Consider the following 17,186-nt stretch of genomic DNA (forward strand, 5'->3'; position numbering starts at 1 on the left):
GACTAGGAGGCTTCTGGAAGCAAATAAAGAAATCCAGAGGAGGGAAACTGGGTGGAGAAGATGGCAGGTGCAATGAGACCCTTCAGTATATACTATGCAAGAGGCCTCTTTTTTATGTATAACATTTCTATGATTTCTAATATAAAAAAATAAAATATGCCAATAGAACATTCAAAAATAGAAAAAAATACTTTCCAAATTGAACAAACATTGACAAATTAACCAAGTCCCATTGCTGCCTAAAAAGACTCCCAAGGAGTTCCAGGTTCAGGCCAACATCCTGTGAGAGTAAGGCACTCAGGCTCTAAACAGAAAACGAAGAGGTCACACACAGCTCTGACCAAACACCGCCATGTAAGTGTGGCGTCTTAACACAAGATGTCTCACTTGATTCTAATAGTTGGTAAAAATTCAGATTTTCTTAAAAAGCTATGCAAGTGAAACAAAGCCCAACAGATCTAGCATGTGCAAATTCAAAAAGAACAACACACCTAAGATCCTGGACACTCTCACCAAGTTTTTCCAGAAGAAATTTGATATCTTCACTGATATCTTCGTCATCATATTTCTGCTGTTCCAAGTTCTCCAACTGCTTCAGAACTTTGCACTGAATCATTGCCAAAGCATATTCTTGGCGAGTTTCTCTTTCAGTTGATTTTTCTAAAAAGTTCTGGGTTAAGACAAACAGATAATGAGAAGCTACATAATTTGTCATGTGCTGTTCTAAGACTTCTGCATTTTCTTTTACCCTTCTCTCTTCTGCCTAATCTCAGGTTTAACCATCACCTTAAGTGGATGACTTTATCTCAAATCCTAACTTATTTCCTGAGCCCGTCCTTTATCAGAAACCTATTTATGATTACTTACATAATAACTGGCTTACTAAACATCCTTAATTATTGATCCACATGAATCTCAAAATACTGAACATATTTTTTTTTAATCTTTTATTTAATGAATATAAATTTCCAAAGTACAACTCATGGGTTACAATGGCTTCCCCCCCCATACCGTCCCTCCCACCCACAACCCTCCCCTTTCCCACTCCCTCTCCCCTTCCATTCACATCAAGATTCATTTTCGATTATCTTAATATACAGAAGATCAGCTTAGTATACCTTAAGTAAGTATTTCAACAGTTTGCTCCCACACAGAAACATAAAGTGAAAAATAATAGATGATTTTTTTTAAATGATGATGAAATCAAATCAGACCTATTGTCATGTTTAATCCCAAAATACTGAACATATTAACTATGAAATCCATTGCAATCCTTCCTCCTTGCAACCTTGCTCCTGAGCATACTGCAGTGAACATGTTCGTTGCCCACCTAACGTACTTAGAAAAAAGGTTTCTTCAAATATCTCTAGTTTCCACTCAGTCATCTTCCCCAATGGCTAATCAAAGAACAACAGGGAAAAGTGAAAAACTCTCCTGCTTGAACAATTATTAGAAAAGTGTTCTGATTCCAGAAAATTCCATAGCCTTCTACAATTTTCTGCTTTCAAGAGTACTTACAAAAATAGCAAAGGAACTCGTGAACTTAAAAATTGTTCATTAAATTAACCAATATTTCTGAGAAAGGATCATGATCAACCCAAGGACAAACAAGCTAGGGCCCCTCCAATCAAGAAAGTTATTTCACCACTCTGGTAAAGACAATCTGTCAAATGCTAAAATAATAATAATAATATAAAATCACTTAGTAACTATTAACTCCAAATTAATTGTTCCCAAAATTGTAATTTTAAAATGTCTTATTGTAAGCAAGTTATACCTTTAATAATTGTGCTAAAAAAAAAAAGCAGAAAGAAATTCAGCCTAACATGTGGAAGTTAGTGAGATCAACCTCCCTTTATGGTTTTCACCAGATTTTAAGTACCTTTAGAATAGTGTGTCTCATTTTTCTTTGTATCACAGTGCTTGGCACAGTATTTGGTTTACAGTTGAGAGTCAATAAAATATGTGTAAACCTAAAATTACCCCCTCAGTGTTTACATCTATAAATGTCAATATTTCTAGTAATCTTTTTTTAAAATTTATTATAGATAACAAGTGGAGTAGCAACACAAAACCAAGTTAATGTGCTTCTAGAACTACTTCAATGCCATTTTTTAGGCCATTGAACAAGTGAGGAAAATGATTTTTTGAAAAAACCATTCTCAAGTTGCTACAGTCTTTAAAAAAAGGATTTCACTGATGAGATTGTTTGAAGACGTTCTGGTCACATATTTCTTTCCCATATCCTGAAGTTTTTGTGCTTAAGACCTTAGGAAGCTTGCAGAGCTACTGTCTTCAATTCATTATTTCACAATGATGACAGGTTTATTTCTTTCCTTTAAAATTTATTTAAGATACATAAGTTTTACTTATTTCATATATACAGATTTAGGAACATAGTGATACTTCCCACCCCACCCTCTTTCCCGCCCATGCTCCAACCTTCTTTGTCCTTCCTATCCTATTTCCACTCTAATTTTTATAAAGATCTATTTTCAGTATACTTTACACTCATAAGGTTTAACCCTATGCTACAAATTCACCAAATAGTATGCCTTAATAATAGCTCAATTTTAATTCAGTTGTATGGATGTCTAAAGCATTCTTCTTTCAGTCCTCAGCATATTAGCATGGCAACCGTATTAACTCAAATTTAGCATAGCAGAGCCACAAAAAAAATAAATAAATAAATAAAAATAACCCTAGTATGTCTGCCAATGGATTGGGTCTATAAACTGATATCCAAAATCAGACAATGAAAGCTCAGAAGATATCCTATTAAGTTCTAGGCATTTTGGTTTTTAAAAATATAGCAACTATAAATACAGCTTAAAATAAGATTTTTAAATCTTGCTAAATATTTGTAAAATATTCATGCTGCCTCTTCTAAATCAAACAAAACTTCACTAGATTTTTGTCTGGGCTCAACATCAATTCAGCACGACTCCAAGTTGTGGAGAGAAAAGGTCTAAAAAGGCAAGCTGTAGAGAGAAAAAGCAGGGAAACAAATATTGTATGTAACTATTTCTAGGCACTCCATTTGTCACCTCATTAAGTCTCTACGCAGTATTGAAAAGAGTTAAGTATTATTAATCATCTTCCAAGTTCTATCTACTCCAGTCTGTCATTCTATCATACCATACTGAAAATGAGGAAAGAGTTACACTATTCCACTTCTCAAATTTCTTTTTTCTTTAAATTTATTTATTTATTTATTCATTTATTTGAATGGAAAGGCAAGAGAGAAGCAGAGAGAGAGGTCTTCCATCTGCTGGTTCACTCCCCAAATGGCCACAATAGCCAGAGCTGTGTCGATCCAAAGCCAGAAGCCAGTAGCTTCATCCAAGTCTCCCACACAGGTGCAGGGGCCCAAGGACATAGGCCATCTTCTACTGCTTTCCCAGGCACACTAGCAAGGAGCTGGATCAGAACTGGAGCAGCTTGGACTTGAATGAGTGCCCAAACAGAATGCTGGCATTGGAGGTGGCGGCTTTACCCATTATGCCACAGCGCTGGCCCCCACTTCTCAAATTTCAATGAAAAGTACATCACAGATCCAGAGAGCTCCCAAATCAGGTCAAAAGAATGGCTATGATTTTGGATCCACTCTATGCTTTTATGAATTATTGGGCCTGCATATTATAAACATGGTGATTTCATCAAGTTACTCCATCAAGACAAAGAGTCTTTTTCATCTTTGCACAGCCTTAGAACTAACACATTACCTTCATATATTTGGTCTTCAATAAACTTCTAATGCATTCTTAGGTGAATAATGCATGAGACAGAAGGAAAGGAGGAAAGAAGAAAGACCTATTTCCAATGACCCATTTACTTTACATAGTAATGATCCAAAATGAAAAACAATGGAGAGAAGGAACAACTAAGTGAGGACAGAAAACTAAAGACTGTCAGAAGCTCAGATATAATGGCTATCTTATGATGTTTAAGGTAGTTTACGCTGACCCAAAAATTCAAAGTTCAAAATGTTCCAAAATCCAAAACATTCTGGCCAGGCAATTCAGAGCTTTGATTTTTGGAACAGGGATGATCAATCAGTCGAGTCTTTCCAAATATCCCCAAATCTGAAAAACTGTGAAATCTGATACACTTCTACTCTCAAGCATTTCAGATAAGGAGTACTCAATCTGCACTATAACTTATTAGAAGTCCATTGTTTTCTAAAAACCTGAAAAAGATGCAACAGAGAAACAGATTACAGACCAATGTCCCTGATGAACATAGATGTAAAAATCCTCAACAAAATTCTAGTCAATCAAATCCAACAACACATCAGAAAGATCATTCACCCAGACCAAGTGGGATTTATCCTTGGTGTGCAGGGATGGTTCAACATTTGCAAATCAATCAATGTGATACATCACATTAACAAACTGCAGAACAAAAAACATATGATTATCTTGATAGATGCAGAGAAAGCATTTGATAAAACACAACACCCTTTCAGGATGAAAACTCTAAGCAAATTGGGTATAGAAGGAACATTCCTCAACACAATCAAGGAAATTTATGGCAAACCCATGGCCAGCACCACACGGAATGGGGAAAAGTTGGAAGCATTCCACTGAGATCCAAAACCAGACAAGGATGCCAACTCTCACCATTGTTATTCAATATGTCCTGGAAGTTTTAGCCAGAGCCATCAGGATAAAAAAAAAAAAAAAAAAAGGAATCAAAGGGATAAAAATTGGGAAGGAGGAACTCAAACTATCCCTATTTGTAGATGACATGATTCGATATATAGGGGATCCAAAAGACTCCACAAAGAGACTATTGGAACTCATAGAAGAGTTCTGTAAAGTTCCAGGATACAAAATCAATACACAAAAATCAATAGCCTTTGTATACACAGACATTGCTATAGCTGAGAAAGAAATTCTAAGATCAACCCCATTCACAATGCCTACAAAAAAAATCAAATACCTTGGAATAAATTTAACCAAGGATGTTAAAGATTGCTATGATGAGAATTACAAAGCTTTAAAGAAAGAAACAGAAGAACATACAAATAAATGGAAAAATCTTCGATGTTCATGGATTGGAAGAAGCAATATCATCAAAATGTCCATTCTTCCACAAGCATTTTACAGATTCAATGCAATAGCAATCAAAATACCAAAGACATTCTTCCCAGATCTAGAAAAAATAATGCCAAAATTCATATGGAAATATAGGAGACCTCAAATAGCTAAAGCAATCTTCCACAACAAACACAAAGAAGGAGGCATCATAATACCAGATTTTAAGACATACTACAAGGCAGTTATAATAAAAATGAATCTTAATGGAGAATGGAACTGGGAATGGCAGAGGGAGGAGGTAGTGGAGTGGGAGTGGGGTTGGGAGGGCGGGTATGGTGGGAAGAATCACTATATTCCTAAAGTTATACTTAAGAAATCTGGGCCGGCGCCGTGGCTCAATAGGCTAATCCTCCACCTTGCGGCGCCGGCACACCGGGTTCTAGTCCCAGTCGGGGCGCCGGATTCTGTCCCGGTTGCCCCTCTTCCAGGCCAGCTCTCTGCTATGGCCAGGGAGTGCAGTGGAGGATGGCCCAGGTGCTTGGGCCCTGCACCCCATGGGAGAACAGGAAAAGCACCTGGATCCTGGCTCCTGCCATCGGATCAGCGCGGTGCGCCGGCTGCAGCGGCGGCCATTGGAGGGTGAACCAACGGCAAAGGAAGACCTTTCTCTCTGTCTCTCTCTCTCTCACTATCCACTCTGCCTGTCAAAAAAATAAATAAATAAATAAATAAATAAATAAATAAATAAAAAAGAAATCTGTACTTATTAAATAAAAGGTTTCTTTGGTGGGAAAAAAAGTATTTGGCATTACTTATCAAAAGAGTAAAAAAGCATATCTCTCTGACTCAGTAATTCCATCTCTTGACTATATTCAAATGAAATAGTCATCAAAGTGGGGAAACACATAAAACACATGTAACAGAAAATGGAAATACTTGACATAACCAACAGCAGGACACTAGTAAAATAAATCACTTTACAACAACACAATGGAATAAATATAGTCATTAAAAAGAATACTAAAGATCTGTTTATACAGAAATGAAAATATATTTATTCTTTGCTGTCTTTAAAAAGTTGCAGAACAGTATTTAAAGTAAAATGCTGTTTTATTTTTACATACAAATAAACCATACATCTATTTACATGTTTCTCTCTACCTGCTTAGAAATATCTGAAATGTTAGTTGCTATTTGGCAAATGTGTTTTCTACACTATTAACATTTTTGCATATATCTTAACTACTTTTTATTTTTGACTTGTTTATTTAAAGAAATCACAAGAACAAAGAGTAGGTAAGCCGGCGCCGTGGCTCAATAGGCTAATCCTCCACCTTGCGGCGCCGGCACACCGGGTTCTAGTCCCGGTTGGGGCGCCGGATTCTGTCCCGGTTGCCCCTCTTCCAGGCCAGCTCTCTGCTATGGCCAGGGAGTGCAGTGGAGGATGGCCCAGGTGCTTGGGCCCTGCACCCCATGGGAGAACAGGAAAAGCACCTGGATCCTGGCTCCTGCCATCGGATCAGCGCGGTGCGCCGGCTGCAGCGGCGGCCATTGGAGGGTGAACCAACGGCAAAGGAAGACCTTTCTCTCTCTGTCTCTCTCTCTCACTGTCCACTCTGCCTGTCAAAAATTAAAAAAAAAAATAAAAAATAAAAATAAAAATAAACAAAGAGTAGGTAAGAACACAAATTCTGGGGCTAGTGTTAAAGAGGGTTAAAGTCAATATTTGTAATACCAACATCCTGATGTGGGCACTACTTCCAGTCCTGACTGCTCCATGTCCAATCCAGCTCCCTGGGAAGGCAGTGTAGGATAGCCAAGTGCATGGGCCCCTGCACCCACGTAGGAGACCCAGATGGAGTTCCAGGCTCCTGGCTTTGGCCTGAACCAGCCCTGACTGTGCAGAAGAAAGATGCTCTGTCTCTATCTCTTCATTTCTCTGTGTAACTCTGCCTTTCAAATAAATAAATAAATCTTGATAAAAGATTCTGAAGGCAATAACCTATAATTGAATATCTATCAACTACCAACAATGTGATCCCTTTGCCTCACTATCCCTATCTACAAAGTGAAGACCAACATAAATACCCATCATACCCATATACTATGGTGAGCATTAAATGAGTTAACAAATGTAAGGCCCTCTTGGAGCAAGTGGAAGGCACCGAGCAAGCACTAGATTGGTTCACTATTATCACTGTTGAGTAGTGTTCTTAAAAGACCTAGGTCAGAGCCAACGTTGTGGCATAGTGGATAAAGTTGCCTCCTGCAACACCTGCATCCCATACCAGCACCAGTTTGAGTTCCAGCTGCTTGACTTCTAATCTACTTCCCTGCTAACGTGCCTGGGAAAGCAGCAGAGGACAGCCCGAGTACTTGAGCTCCTGCACCCATGTGGGAGAACTGGAAGAAGCTCCCAGCTCCTGGCTTTGGCCTGGCCTAACCCTGGTCATTGTAGCCATTTGGTGAGTGAACCAGAGAATGGAAGAAACCTCTCTCTGCAACACCCCCGGCCTTTCAAATAAAATAAATCTTAAAAAAAAAAACAAAAACATATAGACACATGTCAACCAAGCCATTTTCTCAGAAGCCCTCTAACACCCAAGGCAAACAACAAAATCATCAAGGCAACTGCTAGAGTGAATACATTGTCTCTTGGTAACCAATTAGCAGTACTTCCTTTGTATGTTACAACAGCCTGGAAACCTGGGCTTCATATTCTACCTCAGCTCCTCTCTGGTGCTCAACTTTCTCACCTATTCAAGGGAGGAAGCTGACTTAGATAACTGATAGATTTAATAACCTAAAAAATAAATAAACCTGCATAGTGTCTCAGAAATATAGTGCTAATCAACAGATCTAGAAACAAAAACACAGTTGGTCAAGGAAGGGGGAAAAAATGGAGTAACATTAGTTTGGGGCACTTACAATGAGTTGGGAAGCCACTGTTAAACCAGATTTCAGCTAGACACACTTGCAGCTAAATCTTTAAATGAGTGTGCAACCAGGTGCATGCTGTTCACTGGACTAGACCAAACTGAAATTCAGTAGCTTATGTTAACAATTTGTAAAACGCCCTGCCTCTCCTGAATTATAGGACAGCTTGATTCTTGACAGCACCATGCACAATTCTTAACAAGCAAATAATGTAACCACCACCACCACTTTGTGATCTTAAGCTTCAAATACAGCTATCATCTTGTAAAATCTTGGAGCATGCTTTCAAGACTGCTTGAATCTGTCTTCCAGACTACAATCCTGCATAGCCACAAATAGATGTTATTTACTCTGTTCTCAACTATGTTGATTTTATCCTATGCCAGAAAACTCTATAACTAAAATATGGGCACAAGAAGAGAAAAATTTCAACAGTCTCAGAATGCACTATTGCAAAATGGAACCTCTCTCCCTCTGACATTTTCTTAAACGAACACACTTCATTCATCTAGATGGTCTCCTCCCACTTGTCCCATTGTCACATGTCAGAAATACAAACTAGTGGTATTTCACTCTATGTTCACCACGACTCTATAGTTTCACAACCACATGGAAAACAAGCAACTTTTTCTGTAATAACAGGGAAAACAAGCAACATTTTCCAACCTGCTAAAAACTCAAAAATATAGCACAGTGGAAAATGCCAGACACTTACATATCAAATACAGACCACTTACACGGAATGCTGCAAGAATGATTCTTGTTACTTTCTCTTTGACGGATTCTTGAAGGATATCGGACAGAACAGGAATGATATTGTAGCGCCGCAGGTGTTCACACATTTGAGGACTGAATGCCAGGAGCCATATTGAAAAAATCATTTGATATTGGAGTTGAAAACCACACTTGTTACTCAAAACTCCCATTATGCTGAAAAAAAAAAAGGCACACACATTTAGAAAACATTTAATATGATGGCACAAGAAGGAGGAAATTACTCCCTTTTTGCATTAACGAAGCAAGTTTCTCTGAATTATGTCCTCTGTTTCTGCTGGTAGCAATATGCAGCTAGATTGCTACTCACAGAGGGCCATTTCCAGCACAGCTCCTCTCTCCAGAAGTCACAGGACCTCAGAAAGCAGGAATGCTTGCTACAAAGAAGCAACAAGAAGACAAACAGCAGAAACTTGGAACATGGCAGAGGGAATGGGGACAAGAATCTAACAGGGGGCCAATGCTGTGTTGTAGTGGGTAAAGCTGCCCCTATAGTGCCAGCATCCCATATGGGCACTGGTTTCAGTCCTGGCTGCCCCTCTTCCAATTCAGCTCTCTGTTATGGCCTGGGAAAGTAGTAGGAGATGGCCCAAGTGCTTTGCCCCTGAGCGCGTTTGGGAGACCCGGAAGAAGTTCCTGGCTCCTAGCTTCAAATCGGCCCAGCTCCAGCCCTAGCAGCCATTTGGGGAATGAAACAGCAGTTGAAGACTTCTCTCTCTCTGCCTTTGCCTCTCTGTAACTCTGCCTTCCAAATAAATAAATCTTTAAAAAAAATCAATCTAACAGACAATAGGAAGCTCAAATCAGCAGGCTGCAGTGACAAAATGGATATATCAATACTTTAAGCCTGGGCAACCAAAAGGATCATTTTTTAGCTTCGGTTCGGCACAGCTCCAGCCGTTGCAGCCAATTGGGGAGTGAATGATCGGATGGAAGACCTCTCTTTCTCTCTCTCTCTCTCTCTCTCTCTCTCTGCCTCTCTTCTCTCTGTGTAACTCTGACTTTCAAATAAATAAATAAATATTTAAAAAAATAAAATGTACAGAAAACAGGATGAGCTTGGAGGAAATCTGTGACGAGTCCAAATTTGACACAGCCAATCACTGATTTTGGGAAAATCAGAAAAAACTTGGAGGCTTCTAGTCTGATCTCTTATTTTACTGGTGAGAAAACTATAGGGCCAGTATTGTGGTATAGAGGGTTAAGCCACTGCCTGGGACAACAGCATCCCAAATGGGTGACAGTTTGATTCCCGGCTGCTCTACTACCAATTCAGCTCCCTGCAAATGTGCCTGAGGAAGCAACAGAAGATAGCTCAAATCCCTGGGTTCCTGCACATGGGAGACCCAGATGAAGTTCTTGGCTCCTGGCTTTGACCTGGCCCAGTACTGACTGTTGCAGCCATTTGTGGAGTGAACCAGCAGATGGAAGATCTCTCTCTCTCTCTCTCTCTCTCTCTCTCTCTCTCTGCCTCTCTCTCTTTCATATAAAATAAATAAATCTTTTAATAAAGACAACAGAGGGGCTGGCGCTATGGTGTAGCAGGTAAAGCCACTGCCTGCAGTGCTGGCATCCCATATGAGCGCCAGTTCAAGTCCCAGCTGCTCCACTTCTGACCCAGCTCTCTGCTATGGCCTGGCAAAGCAGTAGAAAATGGCTCAAGTCCTTGGGCCCCTCACCCATGTGGGAGACCTGGAAGAAGTTCTTGGCTGCTGGCTTTATATCAGCCCAGCTCCGGCTACTGAGGTCATCTGGGGAGTGAACCAGCAGATAGAAGACCTCTCTCTCTCTGTCTCTGCTTCTCTGTAACTCTCTACCTTTCAAATAAATAAATAAATCTTTAAAAACAAACAAACAAAAAAAGACAAAAGAAAACAAGAAGAAAGGAAGAAAGAAAATTGGAAAAGCTATAGGGCAGCAAAAGAGGAGAGAGAACAAACATAAGAGAAGAAAGCTAAGGAAATTTCCCAGGGAATGCTCACATGCAAACAATGAAGGACACAAATAATCAAACAAAATCAATAAAAATTGGCCAGAAGGGTTAAGGGAACTCAAAATCCACAGGTGTCCACCAGAAAGATTGAATATATATATATATATGCATATATATATATAATGGATCTAAGTTATTGCAACAAGATTGAGTCACCAATTGAGACAACTGTAATACAATAATGTGCGATGTTGGAGAGAAAGAGGAGGACATATATGGGAACACTCTGTCCTTGCATATTTTTCTGTAAACCTTAAGCTGCTCTGTTAATAAAAATTTAATAAACTTAAATCCAATTTTACAATCTAAACCTACTATTAACTTGGTGGAAGACTTGAATCTGCTCTGTTTCTCCATTTCTGTTATTTGTATAGAGTTCTAAATTTGCTAAATTTTCCTTATTTTCTCATGCATGGTTTCTTTGAGTCTCTATTTATGGTCGTTATGTAAAGCTTGCTTTTATTTAATAATGACATCAGTATTTCAAATGCTTTTATATTATAAACACCCCTAGTTTCTGTTCTGGTTTCCTTAGCTCTCTGATCCAGTTATCAAACTCAGCCTTCACACTTTGTGATGCTGTGGGCAAGACCCTGGAAACCACAATTCTACTTTACCAGCTGGCTCCCCGTTAGGCTCCACCAAACGCAGGAACTAGAGGCTGAAGACAAGGGTGGAAGAAGAAGAAACTTCCTTCCATCTGCTTCCGGCTCTTGTGATCATCACCCCAGCAACACTTACTCACTCTGGCAGCAGTTCTTTCCCGTGGCAGCAGCTAAGTGTAGTTTGTAGTTTTTCCAGCTCTAGCAGAACAAGCCTTATTACACACCCTCAGAGATACCAGAGCCAGCAAACTGGGCCCTTCCTCTCCTTGGTTCAACATCAGACCTCCCTAAAGTTCTAAATTTCACTTCAGGGGCAGGTGTTTGGCTAATCATTAACCTTTTAGGATGCCTGCAATTCATATCAGGGTACCTGGGTTTCAGTCTCAGTTCTATTCTGGATTCAAGCTTCCTGCTGGTGCACACCCTGGGAGACAGCATATGGTGGCTCAAATAGCTTGGTCCCTGCAACCCACCTAGGAGACCCAGATTGAGTTCAGCTCCTGAATTCCACCTGGCCCAGGGCCAGCCATTGTGGGCATTTGTGAGTAAACAAGCAGACAGAAGTTCCCTCTATCTCTGTCACTCTTTCTGTCTGCGTCTCAAATAAATATAAATAAAATTAAATTTCAGCTTCATTCAGCCACCCTTTCAAACATGCAAATTTCAGTGATCCTTGGTGTCAGCACTGTGACACAGTAGGTTTCTCTAGAGAGAAACGTCTTCCTTTTTCTGTTGGTTCACAACCCAATGGCCGCTGTGGCAGGTGCACCGCGCTGATCCGAAGCCAGGAGCCAGGTGCTTCTTCTGGTCTCCCACGCGGGTGCAGGGCCCAAGCACTTGGGCCATCCTCCACTGCACTCCCGGGCCACAGCAGAGAGCTGGACTGGAAGAAGGGCAACCGGGACAGAATCCGGCGCCCCAACGGGGACTAGAACCCGGTGTGCCGGTGCCACAGGCGGAGGATTACCCTATTGAGCTGAGGCGCCGGCCTCAGATCATATGATCCAGTCATCTCACTCCTGGGAATTTACCCAAACCAAAAGAAATAGGTATATGAAAGAGTTATCTGTACTCCCACATTCATTGCAGCACAATTCACAATAGCTAAGATATGGAATCAACCCAGATGTCTATCCACAATTGATTGCATAAAGAAATTATGATATATATACACTATGAAGTATTACTCAGCTGTAAAAAAAAAAAAAAAATCTGTCTTGCAACAGGATGGTCACAACTGAAAACCATTATACTTAGTGAAATAAGCCAGTCCCAAAAAGACAAATATCATGTTTTCCCTGATCTGATGCAACTAACAGAATACCTGAAACGTAATATATTGCAGCAAAATAGACATTTTGAGAATGGATGATTGTTTATAGCCCTTGTCTCTTCCATTGAGGAATAATCTTTTGTTTTGTTTTCTTTCTCTTCACACTATTTGCTGAACTTCTTTACCTAGAGTAGGATTAACTATAATGATGACTAAATATACTGATAAGAGATCACTTTAAAATTTAAGAATGGGAATGAGGCCGTGGTGGGGAGGGTTGGAATGTGGGCAGGAGGGAGGGGATGTCTCACTATGTTCCTAAATCTGTATATATGGGGGGTAAGCGCTGTGGCGCAGCAGGTTAAAGCCCTGGCCTGAAGCGCTGGCATCCCATATAAACGCCGGTTCTAGTCCCAGCTGCTCGTCTTCCGATCCAGGTCTCTGCTGTGGCCTGGGAAAGCACTGGAAGGTGGTCCAGGTCCTTAGGCCCCTGCACTCACATGGGGGAACTGGAGGCAGATCCTGGCTCCTGGCTTCAGATTGGCACAGCTCTGGACGTTGCAGCCATTTGGGGAGTGAACCCGCAGATGGGAGATATCTCTCTCTGTCTCTACCTCTCTCTTTAACTCAGTCTTTCAAAAAAAATTCAAATAAATAAAATAAAAATTTTAAAAAACATCTGTATGTGTGAAATATATGAAAGTTGTATAACTTAAATAAAATTAAAAAAAAAAAAAAAGAAAGAGAGGCTTGCAACGTTGGCTCTTGATTGGCTTCTGACAACTTCATTGGTAAATGGTTTCCTACACTGATACAAACTGTTCCCTAAATGATAAAGGCAGCTCACTACCTGAACAGTTTGTAGAACATGGTTTATGCTAAATGCCTACTGCTATGGTTTAGATGTTTATGTTGCTTCAAAATTCCTACAATGAAATCCTAGCCTCTATTGTGATAGCATGAGAGGGTGGAGCCTCTGGGGGGTGATAAAGTTATAAGGGTACAGCCCTCATGACTGAGATTAGTGTCCTTGTGAAGAGGCCCAAGATAGACCCCTCATTTTTCTATCACTTGTCATTATGTGAAAATATGGCCATCTATGAACCAGAAAGCAAGCCCTCAACAGACAGCAAATCTGCTAGTGCCTTGATCTTGGATGTCCCAACCTCCAGAACCGTGAGATAAATTCCCACTGCTTATAAGCCTCCCAGTCTACAGAAATCTGTTATAAACTCTTATTTTCTTCTCAGGACTCTGATATTTTGGTATGTCACAGGCAGAGTGTGCCTACCTGAGTAACCACCAGTAAAATACCCAGGAGTTGAGTCTCTAATGAGTTTCCTGGACAGGAACCTCATACAAATGTTGCCACATTTAAGTTGCTGGGGGAACATGCAATTTGTATGACCCATCTCATGGGAGGGACAGGGTATAAAGAAGCCTCCAGATGAATTCTTCCAGATTCAGCCTGTGTCTTTATCGATTACAATCCAGCTGTGCATCCTATTTCTTTATAATAATTCTCAGCCATGAGTATCACTCTCAACTGAGTCCCATGAGTCTTTCTAATCGGTCTCCTAACACAGTGTAAACAGAGCTAAGAATCCAGAATTTTTTATTTCCCATTCATAATGGCAATCAACAGAGGAAGGCATTTCATAGTTATTAATCAGAAGAGGGAAAGTAATAAATAGCACTCTCTTTTCTTACAATGATGGTGAAAATGACCATTTTAAAGTAAAATCTTCAACGGTGAGCCTTTAGATGACTACATCATGAATGACTCCTCTCAAAATCAAGAAAGGCCAGCTCTCTGCTGTGGCCAGGGAGTGCAGTGGAGGATGGCCCAAGTACTTGGGCCCTGCACCCCATGGGAGACCAGGATAAGCACCTGGCTCCTGCCTTCAGATCAGCGCGGTACGCCGGCCACAGCGCACCAGCCGCGGCGGCCATTGGAGGGTGAACCAACGGCAAAGGAAGACCTTTCTCTCTGTCTCTCTCTCTCACTGTCCACTCTGCCTGTCAAAAAAAACTGATGAATGAACAATGTATTTTTAAGGACAGGGAGAAAATAGAGCATTCTCACCAAGCGAGCCATTCAACATGAGACATTTTGAGAAAATACTCTGCAACAAGAAGCTGTGCTATTTTGATCAAGGACATGATTTTCTTTTTTTTTTTTTTATCTTTTATTTAATGAATATAAATTTCCAAAGTACGACTTATGGATTACAATGGCTTCCCCCGCCATACCGTCCCTCCCACCCACAACCCTCCCCTTTCCCACTCCCTCTCCCCTTCCATTCACATCAAGATTCATTTTCGATTATCTTAATATACAGAAGATCAGCTTAGTATACCTTAAGTAAGTATTTCAACAGTTTGCTCCCACACAGAAACATAAAGTGAAAAATAATAGATGATTTTTTTTAAATGATGATGAAATCAGATCTGACCTATTGTCATGTTTAATCCCAGTGAGAGTCAAGTTGGGAATTGATAATTTCTTTCTTTTTTTTTTTTTTTTTTTTTTTTTTTTTTACAGAAGATCAGTTTAGTGTACATTAAGTAAAGATTTCAGTCGTTTGCACCCCCATAGAAACACAAAGTGAAATATACTGTTTGAGTACTCGTTATAGCATTAAGCCTCCGTGTACAGCACGTTAAGGACAGAGATCCTACATGAGGAGTAAGTGCACAGTGACTCCTGTTGTTGACTTTACCAATTGACACTCCTGTTTATGGCATCAGTAATCTCCCTATGCACCAGTTATGAGTTTCCAAGGCTATGGAAGCCCCTTGAGTTCTCCGACTCTTATCTTGTTTAGACACGGTCATAGTCAAAGTGGAGGTTCTCTCCTCCCTTCAGAGAAAGGCACCTCCCTCTTTGAAGACCTGTTCTTTCCACTGGGATCTCACTCACAGAGATCTTTTTGCCAGAGTGTCTTGGCTTTCCATGCCTGACAAAACCAACAACCCACTTAAGAGATGGGCCAAGGACTTCAATAGACATTTTTCAAAAGAGGAAATCCAAATGGCCAACAGGCACATGAAAAAATGTTCAAGGTCACTAGCAATCAGGGAAATGCAAATCAAAACCACAATGAGGTTTCACCTCACCCCGGTTAGAATGGCTCACATGCAGAAATCTACCAACAACAGATGCTGGCGAGGATGTGGGGAAAAAGGGACACTAACCCACTGTTGGTGGGAATGCAAACTGGTCAAGCCACTATGGAAATCAGTCTGGAGATTCCTCAGAAACCTGAATATAACCCTACCGTTCGACCCAGCCATCCCACTCCTTGGAATTTACCCAAAGGAGTTTAAATTGATAAACAAAAAAGCGGTCTGCACCCTAATGTTTATTGCAGCACAATTCACAATAGCCAAGACCTGGAACCAACCTAAATGCCCATCAACGGTAGACTGGATAAAGAAATTATGGGATATGTATTCTTTAGAGTACTATACCGCAGTAAGAAACAACGAAATCCAGTCATTTGCAACAAAATGGAGGAATCTGGAACACATCATGCTGAGTGAAGTAAGCCAGTCCCAAAGGGACAAATACCATATGTTCTCCCTGATCGGTGACAACTGACTCAACACCAAAAAGGAAACCTCCTGAAGTGAAATGGACACTATGAGAAATGGTGACTTGATCAGCATAGCCCTGACTGCTAATGGACAACTTAATACATTATCCCTCATAGTATTTTTTTTTGTCTGTTCTACTTAATATGACTGGTTTAATTCTGTAATTATCACACAGTTATTCTTAAGTGTTGAAAATTAACTGAAATGTGATCCCTGTTAAACATAAGAGTGGGAATAAGAGAGGGAAGAGATGTATACTTTGGGGCATGCTCGGGCTGACTTGCCCCAATTGGTAGAGTTGGAAACATACCAGGGGATTCCAATTCAATCCCATCAAGGTGGCATGTGCCAATGCCATCTCACTACTCCAAGTGATCAATTTCAGTTCACAATTGATCATAATGAAAGGACTAAGAGTCAAAGGGAGCACATAAACAAGTCTAGTATCTGCTAACACCAACTGATAGAATAAATAAAGGGGAGAGTGATCCAACATGGGAAGTGAGATACTCAGCAGACTCATAGAATGGCGGATGTCCTAAATAGCACTCTGGCCTCAGAATCAGCCCTAAAGGCACTCGGATCTGGCTGAAAAGCCCATGAGAGGACATGATTTTCTTTAACCTTTTATGATATGTGTACATCAAAATTTACTTTAAGATTTATTTATATATTTGAAAGTTAGAGTTACTGAAGGAGATCTTCCATCCACTGGTTCACATCCCCAGATGGCTGCAATGATGATGCCAGGAGCTTCTTCCAGGTCTCCCAGATGGGTAGCAGGGTCCAAGAACTTGGGCCATATTCTGCTGCTTTTCCCAGGCCATTAGCAGAGAGCTGGATCAGAGTGGAGCAGCCAGGAGTTGAACCAGCACCCATATGAGATGTTGGCATTGTAGGAACTGGCTTCACCCACTATGCCACAATACTGGCCTCAAAATTTACTTATTACAAGATTAGTC

The 17,186-nt window shown here is 40.4% G+C and overlaps 1 protein-coding gene across 2 annotated transcripts in view; it reads right to left on the reverse strand.

The window, feature by feature from the left end:
- The window catches only part of ATP6V1H (ATPase H+ transporting V1 subunit H), a 113,952-nt gene that overhangs the window by 58,008 nt on the left and 38,758 nt on the right, over positions 1 to 17,186 (reverse strand). For both annotated transcript variants that reach the window (XM_008255525.5, XM_008255526.5), the window contains 2 exons: positions 8,717 to 8,909; positions 492 to 670 (listed from right to left, as the gene is read on the reverse strand). In XM_008255525.5, coding sequence (XP_008253747.1) covers positions 492 to 670; positions 8,717 to 8,909 — 372 coding nt within the window. The remainder of the gene's footprint in view (positions 1 to 491; positions 671 to 8,716; positions 8,910 to 17,186) is intronic.

Source organism: Oryctolagus cuniculus, chromosome 6 (genome assembly GCF_051225735.1).
Source record: "Oryctolagus cuniculus isolate XC-2025 breed Fujian yellow rabbit chromosome 6, ASM5122573v1, whole genome shotgun sequence".
Classification (NCBI taxonomy): Eukaryota; Metazoa; Chordata; class Mammalia; order Lagomorpha; family Leporidae; genus Oryctolagus; species Oryctolagus cuniculus.